Source organism: Ixodes scapularis, unplaced genomic scaffold (genome assembly GCF_016920785.2).
Source record: "Ixodes scapularis isolate PalLabHiFi unplaced genomic scaffold, ASM1692078v2 PGA_scaffold4__175_contigs__length_147842914, whole genome shotgun sequence".
Lineage (NCBI taxonomy): Eukaryota > Metazoa > Arthropoda > Arachnida > Ixodida > Ixodidae > Ixodes > Ixodes scapularis.
Window position 1 is genome coordinate 117922104 of NW_024609879.1, and position 17561 is coordinate 117939664.

The following is a 17561-nucleotide window of genomic DNA, read 5'->3' on the forward strand; positions in this document are numbered from 1 at the left end:
TTTTTTGTTTCCCCCCCTTTTTTTTTTTGTCCACCTATCTTACCAGTACAAACACGTAATGAATCAGCTTGACCCTTGTTCATATAGAATCCTGGCAGAGAAGTGATCGCCGCCGATAAACGGTCGTTTTTTTTTCTTTTTCAGACGAGCTATTGTGTAAGGAAGAAAACAATTGATGCTCCAATCAATCCTTTATCTTATCCTGAATCCCTCCATTTTCATAATTGCTCTTTGTGCAACAGGTACAGTACGTCGATGGCGAGCGGGTGACTGGCACGTGATATCCAGTGCACATAAAGCGCACATATTGCATCACGGTGCAGAGAAGACATTTCTAGAGTACAAGGCATGGCCTCGCCCTTTCCCTTCCATCTCGCTGTAGCACTTCTACTCGTGCTGGTGAGTCTGCCTTTCTTGTAACTGGGGTCTCGTGAGGTTTTATGCTCGAACCCTCCGCAATCCCGTTCCCGCGTAAGATCTGTGGTCTCGCCGTCGTTCATATCACCTTGCGTGTTATCAGCAACGTCACAAGGGGGGGGGGGGGGGGGGGGGGGGTGTCGCGGAGGGGCAACCGACCTGGGTGTCACTGCGTGCTCGTTAGCATCACTTCCCAGTTTCGTTCTAAACGCGCTTCCAAATCGAACCGCATCCGAATCAAAAAGCAAATGAAAACTATGATTTTTGAACAAATTCGAGCTAAACCGAAGCTTTAAATGAACATTTGATATTAAAGCCGAACCGGAACGAAGTCCGTACCGCATGTGGCGGAGAGCGGCTCATGAGAAAACGGTTCGGTATAATGAAATGCGTGGCGCACTTTCTTGGCGGGTGGCCGGCCCCGGGTGGGGGGGGGGGGGGGGGGGGGGGGGGGTGGCAGTTAGCAGCGCAGTCTTCTATAAATAAACGGCACTGACGTGTAGGCCAGTAATGAGTACATCAACAAATAAGTAGGTTTTGCGTACATATAAAACACAAAGGGGCGGCTTCGGCGTTCTGGCGTGTAGCGGAGGTGTAAATCTATAGGTAGCTATGCAAAGATGCTAATGAGGTAATTCGTGTTTTGTCGTGTGGGTACTAAACAGCGATTACCAAAGAAAAAAGAAGACAAATGTAATAGACGTTATAATGAAATCGACTGCATGTTTGGTTATTTTGCCAAACGTGTTTAATGATGGTAGCCATATGGGGTGGGTGGTGTTCTGACTTCGTGTGGTGCGTAAAGGGCAGGATGACCCTTAGTCTTTCAGTGCCTGTGTTGGGCCGTGCTCTTAGTTCGCGTAGCGCCTGCGTCAGGGTTTTGAATGGAAACAAATTACCCACTCATTCTTTCCCATTCAAGCTAAATATCAAGAATCTTACTGTGGCAATTCTAACTAGAGGTTTTGCAGTCACCAAAGTGTATTCATCTCTTGATTTCAGGTCCATCAGCAAGCCGGTGAGTAAGCGAAGCTCTTACCTTTTGCAGCTTCCCTTTCTGCTCGAGATAAATCAAGAATGAAACCTTTGATGTCCATGGTTACTGAGGAGCAACATTGCAAACTATATTTTTGACGCTATTAAACTGTCGCTTGAAAACAGAAATGCCCATTGTATCTCTCAGCCAAGCTATCTTGTTTAATACAGAGCAACAAAGATTGCAGTGTGCGTCTTCTTGCTATCCTACGGAACTTTTTGTTTGGGTTATTTGCTATATGTATTTGAAGATGCCACCAATGTGCACACGATTCTAAATGTCACTACCTACATTGTTCGTTTATAAAAAGTTATCTGAAAGTGATTTTGAATTATAAGAACAGTGGCGGCATTAGCATATATAGTAATACTTCATGTGTAGCTAACTACCGCGTGGAAAATGAACGTTTGTTGCTATGAAGCAACATTGGTAATTCGCGTCACTGCTTCTTCGGAAGATTATGCTCGAGACTTAATCATGTTGTTCTATTATCATATACAGTGTGCACAGTCAACACAATTGCTATTTGTACGTTCGTGATGACTTGGTAAAACATTTGTGAATGACAGGCTGCCAGCGTGCTTACACATCTTTGAGTAGCTTTTTTTTTCTGCTTCACTTGTTTGTTTAAATTCTTCTTGAGCCACCACCTGTCGTAGCATTTCATTTGGTATGACTTTAGAAAAAAATTGTGACGCTTTCTCGCTGGGTTTTTTCACTGCTTGGATGAAAGGTATCACACAGAAGCGAAGACTTACTAAAAAGGTTTCTGGGTATTTTTGTTTTTCTGGCGGGAATACATACTGCAGTGAGTGCAGCAGGCATGCATGCGTAATTTTCAGCAAAACCTGGTACAAAGATTTGGATGCTAAATAAAAAAAATATAACGGCGCAGCATTTCCCAGGCAGAACATTTCACAATGGCAAAACCAGAAAAAATAAATGGTTATTGTTTTTACTAATTGCTTTTTTCTTACATTCCTTAATCAAACCCGGAGTATGTATTTGTATTTTTTTATGAAGAAAGAGTTTGGCATGAAAGGGTTAACACGAACTGAGAATCAGACAGATGCTGAGCACTTTAAATTAAATATATTTTACTGGTTTCTTCAGGACACAAAACTAACGTTTTATTTGCCAAAATATATAAAATTGTTTGAAAACATTCCTACTGACATTGCATTTTGTAGGTTATGGTTTAACTACTTTACTGCCTTTACTGTCAGTCATACATTTTTTATTTTTACTGATTTCATAGCTTGGAGTGGTCAACAACATATTTATTTGTTATATCTTATCATATAACCTTAAATTTACAAGGAGATAACGTTCCGAATAGGTGGGGCTTTTGTTTCCGGTTAACGATGGTTAGATATTTGTTAAATAAAAAGCGAAACACCACAACAATAAAAGTGTGCTAATTTCAATAGAGCAATACGAAATTCATCTGAGATGTTGATGACAATGCTGTTCCTTGATCTGCGCTTAAGTTAACAAGTTCTCAGTGGTCGACGAAGCATGCGTCAGGCATTTCCACTTGAGTGTAACTGAGAGCGTTACAACTGCATAAGACTGCTCAAAACCCTGGCCTACCACCTGCTTGCCTGCGCTTTCTAATTTTGTACGCATTTTCTTTTTCTACCCTTGGCTTAAAACGATTGTGGCAGTGTTATATGCGACCATTTTCGATAGATAATTCGTAGACCTGAACTTCGAAAACAGTTAAAAACTTTAGTTCTTTTTCAAGACCGGAAACGGTAAATCGCTGTAGAAGCGTAGAAATCTGGGCGAGCTGGTGATACATCGGAACGAAAATACAACGGAAACAGACGCGGTGCTATCCGCGCGCTCTTTGCACGCGGATGCCAAAGCGTTTGAAGTCCGCGCAACGTATGGTTGTAACATGTAAGGAGTGGTAATGCAGCTCGTCACGTTCGGACACATATGTTTGATTTAAGCTTATGCTTAAATGAACATATTTAAACAGGTGTGAACTACAACGTTAATATGTCACCGATATATTCGAATGGATAAAATATTTTTGACATGCCTAAGTACGAAGCGGAAAATTCATAGCGATGCCCTTTTTATCTTTGGGTGGTGCCTTTAATCATGTACCAAATAATGCCGGTGAAGTGAATATTTGACAATATGTTGGTTTGAAAACAGGAGATATTAATTTAGACTGTCCATTCATTGCATTACAAAACCCTAAGTATTTCTCGCTTCCCTTAACAGCAGGGGAACAACATACCTTTGATCTCAACAAGGAGGTGGAGAGGTTCGTAAAGCGCAAGGGCAAGGAGGTCTTAAGGGAAATAGTCTGGTGGGACGTTCATGGGAAACAGGAAGAAGTCAAGCAAGGCCGTCGCAAGTACCCACCGTGAGTCATTAAAATATATTGCAGCGCCCCTGCGTAGCCGTTTGTTGTTCTTATGTTTCCACGCTAGGTTGTTTCTCGATTTATTTCTCGGCGTGAACAAGATATTGATTTTTTGAGGACTATAGTGGGAGTAAGATTGTGTAATGCTTTACATGAGTTTGTTGTTTCCACTAGCAACCTTCAACGAACAATGGTTCGAAGCTTTTTGTTTAAAAAGGTTACGGCATTTCAGTTTTTAAAAGTACGTTTCTCATTATAGTATTTAAGTGTCATCGACAATACCAGGCTACCGTTCTTTATACCGGGACGGTCCCGGGAAAGATGTCCTCAAAAGACTTAAAAACAAAATGCCGGTAATGCCACCTGTAAAATTTTGTTGTTGTTGTTGTTGTTTAAGTTGATAGTGTTGCTATTCCCGGAAAGCCCTGGCTTCAAAAGAAAGGTCTCTTTGTGCCATGGTCTGTCGAGAACCGGAAACTGTAGAGCATAACTTTCTTGAGTTTCGGGGCGCTGTTTTTCTTTGGGACATTCTGCAACGCACCTTGAAATACGACCTGCCGGTAATAACATTCGGTATTTGTTTTCTCTCCATAAAAAAACAAGCAAAAGGAGCGTACCTTACGACATGTTCATGCTGTTGAGCCTACACAGTCTACGGAGAACTAGGATGGCTCTACGACATGCCGATGTGACCCCTCGTCAAGCAAGGGACTATTTCTTCGAAAGCGTAGTTCTTCTAAGGATGTTTATGGGACGCTGATCGGGCAACTTGAATGGGCTTCAGTGCTCGACAGGTCGGTTTCCCTGAGACCATTTTACACCTCGTATGTCAACGAAAAACTGGCTGGCGGTTTTAGCATTCTGTCGGAGTGAATGTGTTGTCCATGTTAACTGAAAAAGTAATAAAGAAAAAAAAAAAAAAAAAAAAAAAACTGACGTAGCCGAGTAAGCAACGCGCTTGCCCACACGCAGGTGGCTTGGATTTGATTCCCGGCCCTGAATGTGCTTTAGCTTTCAGTTTCTAAGCAGAATATTCGAGAAGGTTGGAAAACCGTCTAGCTTGTTAATATTAAGGTTTTAGAGTTGATGAATGATTGAGGGACAATATATACTCCTTTCGAAACGCTCCCCTATTGGCAGGTGTTAAATTTCTGCCCAATGGTGGTTTTAATCTGGAACGCCACGGCACACTTTATGTGCTTGGTTGTGTTAAAAGTCACACAAAAAAAGGTGATGAGCAGAGGGACGTTTCACTTTTGACAGTTTTTGATTGACTCGTTGGCTCCTAGCGTTGGCTGCGCTCAGATGTTCACTATATCATAGAATCACTTGCACGTTCCAAGACGTCAGTGGTTTCGCCATTTTGCACTGGTTCCTACCTCCTAATAATTGGCACGTAGCTTTCGAAAGAAGTCTTTTCTAGGCTCCCAGGGAAGGCTTAGAAGGACCTGCACCGCGCCGGATAAGCCAGTCTTCCGCCTGCGCTCGGTGCTGCAGTTGCGCCGCCATTTTTGCATGTTATCGTCCGCTCAATCTTATTTAGTTTGAGCACAGGTTCAACCTATTGAACGTTTAATTTACTACAGTGTTGCATTATCTCATTAATTGTCATTCGCGACAATATGCACATTCTGGACACCATAAAAGATGTGACGTCGTTGCTAATGCTTAATTAGCTCCAGGACCCGTTTGCTCGAAGCTGGTTTACTTTAACCGTGGCAAAAGCTTAACCGCCCTTCCCTACTAGGTACGTACAAGTACCTAGTCAAGTTTTACGAGGAGTGAATGCGCGATAGCTCCGTTTTGTTTATGGGGCGGTAGCTTGTGTCACTTTCTGGTTTTAGCGAATACAAGTGGTTTTCGTAAAAAAACATTCTGGAAAGGGAGCGACAGGGTACGCGCGCTGGTGGGTCTTCGCGACGCAGCGCGGCAACCATTTGAGCTTAAGGAAAATATTTTTATTGCTCCTGGTACAACTAATGAGTAACGTAAACCAAAATAAGCCCAGGTTGGGCAAATATTTCATGTTCGGCTCTTTGAAATCGGAACAAGTATCGTTGAGATGTCCTTCCCCGTGCGAAAGGGGACGACCTAGAAACGATGACAAAGAAGTGATCAGTGAAATGCAGGTGGCGCACCGACAGCATGCATGGCTGACCAGTATGTGAGAGCTGCACATAAAACCTTCTCCATAAAATGAAAATCGTGGACTTCGGGTCTAGTGGAATTTGACTCGCGGTCTTCTTCTGTGTGTCATCAGTGTCCGGCGGATTGAGTCAAGACAATATACTAGGATTTCAGTTCCGTTGCCATGTCGACTTTTGCCGAAATTCTTTAGGCTTAGAAAAGGTAAAAATTGAAAGACGGTAGAGAAATGGTCTGAGATCATTGCTTAAACTTTGCTATTTAAGTGATTTAAGACAAAGTGAAAGCCTTTTGCACCATTCATTGCTTACAAACCTGCCCGGTAGTGCAGCGACTACGAGATATTAGTTCCAAATCGAGCGATGCTCGCTGGGAGGGGCGCCGCCATGTTTCGCCGCCGGTCCTGTTCTCCTAGATACGTGGCCTAATATTCCTCCTGGCAGTAAAATGCGGTTAACTATCTGCCTCGGTTAAAGTTAACTAGCTTTCAGCAAAACGGTTTTTACTTTGGTATTCGCGATAGCATTCGGATGCTGTGTAGAAAGGCAACATATACCAAAAGACCCAAACCCAACTAATAAATTGCTGCAAACTAAATAAGAAAAAAATTATGACTTAGTTGTGTCGACTGTTTATCAGGTGGTTATTGCGATATGACCCTTCGTGACGGCCAAATAGGTTCTTAATATTAATAATAAACAACTTTGTTTATAACGCATCAAAAATGATTAGATACTATCCCTGGCAGGCTTAGTCAATTTTTTTATCTCAATAAAACCGTGTGAACTACACGAAGTAAAACGCTTACTGCAAAAACCAAGCCTTTCAGATGCGTACGCATTTAAATGTTTTAGTTCCCCTCTACGTGCAGCCGTATTGTGTTTGGATGGTCGCGGTTTGGAACCGACTCGTCAGGGCTGGAATGGACTAGTCTGGATGGGTTTCGTCGCGCCGCGATTCCCGCCGTGTTGCTTGGCTTCATTCGTTCGCTCGTTTCACCCTCTTTTCTACTTGAGTCTTTCGTATGCCCCGCCGTGCACTCTCGCTGCGTTCGTTCGTTCGAGTTTCTTCTCAGTGAAGTGCGGCACTGCGTGCACGGTGTTGGATTTCCGTTTCCACTGTAAAATCACGCCACTTGAAACTGCTCTTTGGTCGGCCGCGTGTGAACCTGGTTTAAGAGGCGTTTCTGAGGCTTAAACCAACACAGGATCAAGGATAAATGCTACCGCGTTTTGTCGAGGGTCAGTGTCGCGGCGGCAGCACTTTAAGGCCTCTTTTTTGTGCTTTATTCAATTTGTAGGATAGCCTGCATTGAGACATTTTTGACAGTGGACAAATGCTTGTTTTGTTTTAAATACCGAAGTGCAATGCTATAAAAATGTATCACTAAACCTTCTGGGCTCTTCATTGTAAAATGTAAGAAAGAGACAACGAAAAATGGTCAATGACAAAACAAAAAGTTTGACCAGCCGGTAAAGTTCCTATGGAGAATTGAAGCGTACGTGCGCCACGGGAGACATTTGGCAGAAATGTGACAATGAAGTTATTGTAAGGTTTTCTAAAAAAAAACTGCTCTAATGAACGCAAAGTTTTTCTGCACCAGCCTGGTGCCCCAGATAACCCCTTCTCGCCATTCAAATAAACTTGATGTCAGCGTTCAACTTGAAAGTAAAGAAAAAGCATAAACACAGTGGCAGCAGTTTATTTTTATTTTTTTTTGCACACGAGCCTGTGTCGCACGGTGTTCAAGCGAAATAACCAATATTGAGTGTGACACTCATTGGGGGTGGTTTCATTTGAAGTGGAACCGGCTCGTCAGAGTAAGTATTTTGAGTTGCCTCAAAAATATATAATATAGCCCTCCTAACGTAGCGAAAAAAGCGACTGTTTCAAAGGTTCCTACTGTCCCCACAAATATTCGGAAAAGGAGCAAGAAGAAATGCTACAGTTTGGCTGCTTAATTTTCGTATACTCTTATGTCGATTGTTCTACATAGGCAACAAAAAAACACTCACAGAAATGTTTTGTGCACATCTATCACATACGATTTTTTTTTTATAAACAAGACTCCTTTGTCTTATTGTACGTAATATATTAAAAAAAACACCAGAACATCGCATTTTTGACGTTTTTGTGATACATTTGGGGTCTTTTAAGATCCATTATAAATTTTGCTTACTAAATCCTATTCGACTGCAGGCCTGTGTATGTTCTATTTACTGGTTTATTTATTTCCACGATTTCAAGAACACAAAGATTTACTGCACAACATGCTGCTCCAGATAACCCCTTTTTACCATTCAAATAAGTTTGATGTCAGCGCTCGCCGTTAAGATAGCAGTGAGAGAAGGGCGAATGGGAATTTTGGCGAGGAGGAGTTTCACCCTGGTTGAAGAATACTTTGCAGATCGGTCTTTAAGCAAGGGTTACTAAAATGTGTTCTCTTCTTGTTGTAGCTTCGATATAAGTGATCAAAAACACGTACAATGATCCAAATCGGCGCAAGGGTGCTGAAGTTGGCTTTACCGAAAATATTGTTTTTTTTTTTACATCAAGGTGCTGAATGGCACGGGTCGCAAATTATGGAAAAGGGCGGGGGGCGGAGGAAGGCGCGACGGTAGCTGATGGTGAAGAAGAGTTTATAGGGAGAGGATTATATGGTGTTGGCGTCTGGGAGGGTGACGACCTCAGGTGCGGAACCAAGAGTCGGGGCTGTGGCTCGCTGCTAGCATGGCCCCGAGGATACAGGCTTGGAGTAGTGCTACTGAAGTAGAACTTTTATGTACATTGAATATACAACTAGCATGGTGGACTGGTTAATCGGCTATCGGCAGTCAGCAGTCGGCAGTCCGCGCCTTCGGGCTCTCTGAGCCCAAGTTATATAACCCTCCGAGAGCGAGAAGTCCCGCGGAGCGAGAGGGGAGCCTTCCCCGGCATTCGAGTGCTCACGTGGTGTTCGAAGTTCGGGGCGGCTGATGCAATTTCCGGGTGTTCTTTCACCAAGGGCAGATGATGCAATCCCTTCACGTTCTTGCCCCGCTTCGGTGGCTGATGCAAGGAGTCGACGCCCTTGCTGAAACCCAACACCGACGGACACACACAAAGGCACGCACACGCACGCCGGTGCTTCTCCTTCAGAATGCTGGCGGTCCCAGATGGTCTCGTGGCCCCCGGGAGACGTTCTTTTTGTATTTGGAGCCCTCCTTGAAAGCCACCACCGGCCCGATGACTCAAGGGTCGGTCTCGGGAATGCGAACGTGACTGTCTAGCGCCGTTGGCGCGCGCCGCGGGGCCCATCGTGTCAATAGGCTTTGCTGCCTTTGGTGACAGGTAAAGGCCAGGTCCGGGGTCCTTTCACAACAATGGACATACTGCTTTTAGGAATAAAATGTCTGCTCTACACTTTTGTTTCTGCAAAAAAATAAAAGACGTTTATAACTTCCAGTAATGCCGAATTACAGCGCAGCTATTGAGGAGGGGAAGGGAAGTGTAGGGAGAGGAGGGTATGCCCCGCCTCCTCCCTTCTCTCTCCTCCCGTCCTCCTCCTCTCCTCCTGCTTTGTCCTCCTCTCCTGCTCCTGTCCTTTTTCCCTCTCCTGCTCTTCGATCCTCCTCCCTCCTCCTCCTCTCATTCTCGACCCCTTCTCCTCCCCCTCCTCCTCCCCTTTCCTCAGTTCCCCCTCGTGACGTCATTCGTGAAGGTCGTGACCTACACGAGAGAAGGTCACGTGAAGGTCGTGACCTTCTGGAGACCTTCACAGTGAAGATTGTGGCCTTCGTCATGACCTTCACGAGTGTCCTTCGTGACGTCACTTGCAACCCTCGGGACCGTCGGGCGTACTTGTGACCGTCGTGACGTCATTCGTGACCCTCGTAACGTCACATTTGACGTCCTTCTGGGAAACGTCCCATGATGCAACGTGCGGGTCATGAGTGACTCACGCGTTGCATCATGGGACGTTTCCCATAATGCAACCCGCGGTTTCGCCGACGGCGACGACGTTGGCGATGCCGCCCAAGCCGGAAACGGGCGAACAAGAGCTGCGCTCTAAACCAGGCTAAAATTGTACCGTACACGTAGAGACATACAGTTTGTTTTCAGTTGATTTTGATTGATTTCAGACAGAGCGATTAAGATGTTGTAATCTCAGTTAAGGCTTTCAAGAACATCAGGTATATCTCACGAATAGATAATTTCATATACAGGTATATATTTATACAACGACTTCCTCCGTAGGATGCCTAATGACCTTTATGCCATAATTCATGTTTGGACTACAACTGTAACAATAAAGACCGTCCTTGTGTGGTATTCAGTGTCTAGCCCAGTAACTATAGGATGGCCTTCCACATACGGTAAAAATGCTACGATTTCCGCTACCGAAAGTGGATCTGCAGTTATGTCCGTATTCACAGCAGGTAGTTTGATGCTTCGGGAATTGATTGGGCAGTACCGATACGCTGATAGAAGTGAGTACCTGAAGCTGGCATTTCTTCCGGTGAAACAACGGCTTGACAAAATGTTGATGCACATTGAGCCAGAACTTACCACACGCGAGGCAGGAGCCATCAACTGAAAGGCCTCAGTTGTTTGCTCTTGTTTAATAGGCAGCACCTAATTTCCTATGAACATTTCGACAGAATGCTTCTTTTATTTCGTCTCACTTTCTCTTCAGCTATAATTGTTTCATTCCTTTTTTATACACCGACAAACAGCTTTGTAGAATCGTACCTTGAACGCTTCCAGGAATTTCCTCTTTTAAGTATATGAGCATATGACGTGTATGACCCTTGCCTGTTCCTTGCCGTTTTTCGCGTCTATCACATAAAGAAGAATTTTCGCCCGAAATGTTGTGTATGCCTTCCTGTCCACGCATTTTTGTTTTGAGTAGCACAACGATGTAGTTGCGATTTCGTGTTATGTAAATGACCTCAACTTACTTATATGTACTTTTAAATATATAAGCTCAACTTACTTTCACAGACGCAAAAAGTTTCTGGCCTGACGTACAATGATATTCTGGCTACAGCACGTTTGGATTCCTCATCGTAGCAGTGGTGTTTGGAGACAAGGCTGACCTCTGGAGATCCAAATTGAGGATCTTTTTCACGGACCGAAACCGTTCATTTGGATGTAGCTACTTGTTATGTCGCATCGTAAATCCTCGAACAAATCTGGGAACGAGAGCCATTTATATAGCTGGCCACAAGGAACTTCCAATGTAAAGTGATACAGCTGGGGCTGGGAATGATAGCTGCAACATCAAGACTGCCGGTTGCAGATCTCGTCTTACGTTTTTTTAGCATCTGTTCATATCGAGACGGTACACCCTTCGGAGAGCCAAAGCTGCCATGCAAATAAAAAAGGCTAAATTCACAGGCGAGCTGGTGAAGAACTTCCATAGACATCCGCGACCCGGATTGATAAAAAAGGACAAAGCTACAACAAGTCGGAAACACAGCGTGTAGTTTATGTAAACAACGAACGCTCTTATATATGCGCCAATACCCTCACCACAAAAAAAAAAAAGAAACGAAACACCTCGTCACCACTAGGTCAGCGAGAGCCGGAAACTCCGTGAGATCCGAATGATTCATGCTGCCCCTTCCTTTCACATCAACTACCCACCCTGACGACCTCATTTGAGTATCACCAAGAGCATGAGCACGACATGCGATAACAAGCAACTCGAGCATAACCCTTAGATCTAGAAGTTTATATAAATTATCACGTAAAAAATAAATTAAGATAAAGTGCTACTAGTCGATAGCACATGCCTAGGTTTACAGGTGTATAGTATTTAGCAAGAAAAAGTTATGTCAAATCGTAAGACATAAAGCTCCCTCAGTGGGTGACATGTGAAGAGTTCAAAGCGAAGAAAAGGAAGGCTGGGAAGGAGAAAGCCGACGGAATGCTGGAGCGAGCCGGTTGTCTCCTCCTCTTTTCTCCAGCAATCCATCTGCTTCCTCCTCCCCAGCTTTCCTTTCCCTCACCCTGAATTCTCACCCTGTCACCGACTGCAGTATGTCACCAAAACGGCAAAGATTCGAAGTTTTCAATTTTCCATTTCTGCCGTAAAAAATAGCAAAGTAATTCAACTCGAAAAGAAAAAAAAAAAACTGTAGGCCACGCGTTATTCATTAACAGCCACACTTATAGTGGGTATTTAACGTTTTTGTCCTGTTTATGACAACCGACAGCAATGAATACAAAAATCACGCAGTCAGAATGTAGTGCTTCACCCTGCTCCACTTGAAAAGGATTTTTTGCTTTACAGATTTGTTTAAAAAGCCGCGACAGTTACACTTACGTGGTTTGTGCAGGTGAGTTATACGGCCAGGGGGATATTATGTGGATGGCTAATCTTTGCGATATGTCCGCTAGTGGCGGTGGGCGATGATAATATTATAGTCCGCGTTCCGCCACTGCTAGCTTTGCGCCTGCTTCACGAGTCATAACTTTGACGCACCTCCGAGTTTCCCACGAGCTTCAAGTCGATCTAAAAGGAGTTGATGTAGTGGTTTTCGATGACGCTCAGTAAGATTCTAATTGAAATCATATGTACACCTTAAATATTAAAAAGGTAATTAACGAATTTTAATCAATTAGCCAACTTATCGCAAAGATTAGCCACCCAGATAATGTCTCCCTGGTCGTATAACTCACCTGCACTAACCGCATAAGTGCAACTTTCACGTCTCTTTTTCTAAACAAATCTGTAGAGATTAAAAAAAAACATATGCATACATATATAAGAGCAATAATCGAAATACCTACCCCAACAAGGTTTTTCAATTTCAAAAGAAACCGCCCTGGTAATACCTGCAAAGCAGTAAGCATCCTTCTTTCAATCACCTTAGACCCAAGTCTCTTGTCGCGACGCACGTTGCGAGTAACACAAACAAGTTAACAAGCTCTTCCCCATCAACAGGGTGACTGCGACAGCGGGACCTGTGGTGTACGGTGCAACGAAGAGCTCAGCAAAGCGACCAAACGTGGTATATACTCAGTGGGTCCACAATGGGCAGGCGTCTTCATCCCAGACGACCACCATCGAAAGAAAGACCGAGCACAAGAAGACAGCCACCTGGCACGTTGAAACTGGTTTCAGTTATTCCGGCTCCGTGACAGCCAGTGCCAGTTTTTTTATTGTGAACATTGAAACCAAGCACCAAATAAGCTTGGACTTGAAAGGGGGATACCGAGAAGAAGTGTCTGACACCGAGACATTCTCGGTAAATCACGTCGTCACCGTGCCTCCCATGAAGTCCGTCAAGATTGACTGGATTATTACAGATGCCGAGCAGGTATGTTACGCCCGGATGAATTTCGTTGTTGAGATGGCCATCACAGGCACCGAACTTGATCCGCTTGAACAATGCAGTTGATATCGAAGTTGGGGTATGTTGAAGTTGGTAGTATATCAATAAGGCTAAGTGAACAGGAGGTCGTGAGGACAAGGGAGATTGGTTTTTATTTTTTTTTAGGGAATGGCACAGTCAAGAGCTGTGGCCGAACATACAGACTAAAAATACAAAGTCGCGGCGCATTCACTGCGCTTCATAGAACACGTAGATAAATTAAAGACGCCGTGACCTTGTGGTTTTGGTGCTGTTCGCTCATGCTCCGATCCACATAAAGTTCAACCGGAGCCAATACCAGAATCCGACCGGAGCCAATCCAGCAGTTCTAAACGTGCATCGTCACGGAGCTCGTTGTATTTGTGTACTAAGACTCATTTACTGTGCGTGATTGCTTGACTAATTGGTTATTTGATTAATTGGCCAAATTTTGAACGTCATTTGACGTTAATGATGCATTTTTATGGCTCAAGGCTTTATTGTCTTACTTATGCGGAATGCAAGTTCATCTGCCTCGTTTGCAGGGGTTGTGTTGAGCTCAGAACGCCGAGCACCAACTGGTTCTGAGTGAAGAATGGTGGGTCAACCTCAAGGCAGCTTGCTTTGAAGCCTACGCACTATCCTTCAACCAGAGTCAATCAGAGATCGGCGCGCCTTTCTGACGTCGCCGCAACTCCCGCGCAGGAAGCAGACGACTTGCCCTCCGCATTATTGCTGCATTAGCTTTTTGTTGATTTTGTGGCGTAAGTAGGAAAATACGTTGATCTTGCAGTGCTTTCAGGTTGTTGGCCCTCTATCGGTCAATAAATTATTTCTAGCGATTAGTAAAGCGTTTGTGTTCGTATTTGTTTTTTAGAGCGCAGCTCTTAGGTGCCCGTTTCCGGCTTGAGCGGCGTCAGCGTAACTGCGGGGAACATTTTCCGCTAAATTTAGCGGTAAAAATTTTCCGCCAACTTTAGCAGGGAAACTTTTTCCTCTAAATTTAACGAAACAATTTCACCGCTGAAGTTAGCGGAAAACTTTCCTTGCTAGATTTAGCGGGGATTTTTTTCCGCTAAATTTAGCGGGGAAATGTTTTTGCTAAATTTAGGGGAAAATTTTCCCCTAAATGGAGGCGAACAGAAGAGGAGAAGGGGCATAGACTCCTCTCCGTACTTTCCCCTCCTCCTCCTCCTCGAGAGCTGCGCTCTAATTCAGCGCTACAGGGGATTTAAACGTCATTCATTTTTTTTTTAACAGGAAGTTCCTTGGACGTCTACCGTGACCCTAACCGGACATATCGCTATCAAGTACAAGGAAAAACTCGAAGGTGGCTTCTTCTGGTATTACAACCTCTTCAATCTCCAAGATTCCCGTCTTAGGCATGCAGGAAACGATACGTACCTATACACTGCTAGAGGTACGTTTACGGCAGTCAAGGCACACGAGAATCACCTTCGCGTCACAGAGCATGATTATCAGGCGTACGGAGGAAGGTCTTCGGAGGTCAGAACATACATCCTTCCTTTGAGCCTGACACCGCATACGCCTGCGGCGAAGACTATGTGATACTTAAAATCTCATTAATCCGAATAAAATAAATATTCTTTAGGGGAGACATTTGAGAGTAACCCCTTTGTGTTCATAAAAGAAAAAAAAAGTGGAAAATTATTCTAGTACCCTCAGGCTTCATTTGAAAAAAAAATGTATATAAATCACAATGGCAGAATTATTTTTTCATCTCATTGAAGCATATGCAGAAAATCAGCGACCAAATACTTAAAAAATAAAAGTATTACGCGGTTTGTGCTTTGTAATAAATAATTCGCTTAACCGGCAGCAGGTAAGAGTGAAAATGGTCAGTAAGCAGCATCACCTGACGTGTGTCTCTCACTCAGACATCATGAGGTGGACTCAATGAAATAAATACACGAGAGAAAGAATAAACCTCACATTTTCCACCCATGGCTACTTTCCACGATTTCTAAAATTGGGTCATATGAATGGATGGATGTCGTTTAGTTTACTCAGAAAACGTCTACTCTAATATTGCTTAGAGCAATTCCTATTTTATTGGTACGATATTGCAATGGACTGATGCGCTCTTATAGTTTGAACATCTGGCGGTAGAATATTACAACTGGCTGTCTCCGTTGAATAGGCTCGAATTATGTTCCTGTTGGAACGTGCCTACACTTGTCAATTTGGACAACCAAGTCCAGCCTGCCAACCGATTTCTACGCGTGAACAGAGTAAACTGCAGCGGGTGTTTCGATCCCCAATGTTTGGCTCTATGAGCCATCCTGAAATCTTTTCACTGTATGTATACGCTAAGCATATGAAATTCGGAATGGTTTTCTTTTGAAAATATATTTGAGTTGATAAGACCCAACGTTTCCTTCAGAACAAAAATGAGCAAGTTTTAATTTATCAGCGTAGCGAGTGCGGAGGTTGAGCGGTACCGAACCCCATTAGTGATCCGGGTTAAGAGCCTCAAGGGCTGCGCGGATAGCTCTGACCCTGAATGACCACTTGAACGTGATACTTCTCGCTTAATTAACGGTCAGATTAGTGATCGGTGTTAAGAGATGCCATTGTTCCTGGCATCATAAAAAATGACAGCGTCCTTTATCTTCACATTGCTATAATGCATGAAATGCGATATCCCTGGAGCGATCGTTTGAATTTGTTTAGTAGACATTTAACAGTCGTTTCAGCGAGTGAAGCACCCACATTTTTATGAATTCCTGCTTTATTTGAACCAGAAAAACTAACTTGGTAAAAAAGGTCACGTGTCGTAAAGTTTTCGCTAAATTTGATGGGAAACCAAATTGGTTTATAGGTAGCGAAACGTTAGGCCACGTGACAAAGTTTTCCCCGTAAAATTTTACGAAGAAACTGAATTGGTGTATAGGTCTGGTGACGTCAGGTCATGTGACATCATTTCCTACACTAGATTTACCGGGGAAACTGAATTCGTGTTTAGGCCTCGTGAAGTAAATTTTCCGCTAAATTTAGCGAGAAACGCAACAACGAGCGGACGGACAGACAAACATTTAGAATTCAGGGGTTCGCGTTAGAAAGCATTTCATGCTTGAAAACGTGTGGGACGCTAAAGCTTTGCTTTAGCGTCCCACACGCGGAAGTCGAGGGGAAGACGATGGCGTTTCCGGGCCTCGTTCGCAAAACCTTCACATATAAACCCGTGCTCATTGACAAGCCGCGCAAGCGTGTGTGCAATGTCTAGACGGGCGCAGCTCTTAGGCGCCCGTTTCTGCGTTTCACGGCGTCGCCGTCGGCGTAACCGGCCCGCTACACTTAGCGGGAATTAGAATAGGTGTCGAGGTCGCGTGACGTCGATTTTCCAGCTAATTTTAGCATAGAACCTAAATTTGTTGATGGGTGACGTGACACGAAGTCATGTAGTGTCATTTTTCCCGCTAAATTGAGCGGGGAAACCGAATTGTTGTTGAGGCCACGGGACAAACATTTCCCTGCTAAATTTAGCGGCGAAATGTAGCCTGCGTTATAAAACGTTTTCACCTAAAATTACTGTCTTCTTGTGTCTGCCCAAAAGAAATCACTGAAATGCGCAAATATTTGAAAATTAACAAACACCGTAATATATCCACGATTTTTTGCATACACTGGAAAATCTACGGCATATGTACTACACCGTATACGTCTTGAAAGAACAAACCACTGCGAAGGTAATTTGGCAACTTATGGGAACCGATGTGTTTTCCCAATTGAGGATATTTTGGAAATAAAACCAAATGTGGCATAGACACTATTTGGATCGCCGTGTTTTGCTCCTTCACGTTTGAAATTAAGAATGGTGGATATAAATTAGTCAGATATCTTATTGCTGATCTCAAGAGGAGCTCCAACCTTCTTGCTGGACTCAAATTGAACTTCGGCGGATCAGCAGGCAAATCCACTCGATTCCTGGGCATGACCGCAGCAGTTTTTCAAGAAGAACCTGGAAGGAACCATTAAGAAATAAATACCATGCAAACTCGAGCGTGTTTTGATACTTTACATGCTACATTAAATGCAAGTGAATCTGAGAAAAACTCCTAAAGTCTTGCCAATATAAATTTTATATAATTTAAACATGGAGTTGCATGCGGGGTAATGGTGCCTTTTCGGCAACCAGAGACGCAACGAATAAACAGTAACGACATGTTGTCACTGCGTTGATATTTCTTCCCAGAATATTCATTAAAGTTTCGTTACA

At 43.7% G+C, this 17561-nt stretch overlaps 1 protein-coding gene across 1 annotated transcript; it reads left to right on the forward strand.

Moving 5' to 3' along the window:
• The first annotated feature begins 273 nt into the window (after nt 1–273).
• LOC115326667 lies at nt 274–15286 on the forward strand. The gene is made up of 5 exons (XM_040212622.2): nt 274–399; nt 1420–1435; nt 3692–3836; nt 12913–13288; nt 14582–15286. Exons 1-5 carry the CDS (start codon nt 349–351, stop codon nt 14888–14890), a joined length of 897 nt encoding a protein of 298 aa, XP_040068556.1. The 5' UTR covers nt 274–348; the 3' UTR covers nt 14891–15286.
• Nucleotides 15287–17561: the final 2275 nt, after the last annotated feature.

Coding starts and splice junctions, on each gene's coding strand:
- LOC115326667 (XM_040212622.2), top strand. CDS start 349: ATGGCCTCGCCCTTTCCCTTCCATCTCGCTGTAGCACTTCTACTCGTG. Junction 3,837..12,912: donor GGCCGTCGCAAGTACCCACC/GTGAGTCATTAA, acceptor CCCCATCAACAG/GGTGACTGCGACAGCGGGAC. Junction 13,289..14,581: donor TTATTACAGATGCCGAGCAG/GTATGTTACGCC, acceptor TTTTTTTAACAG/GAAGTTCCTTGGACGTCTAC.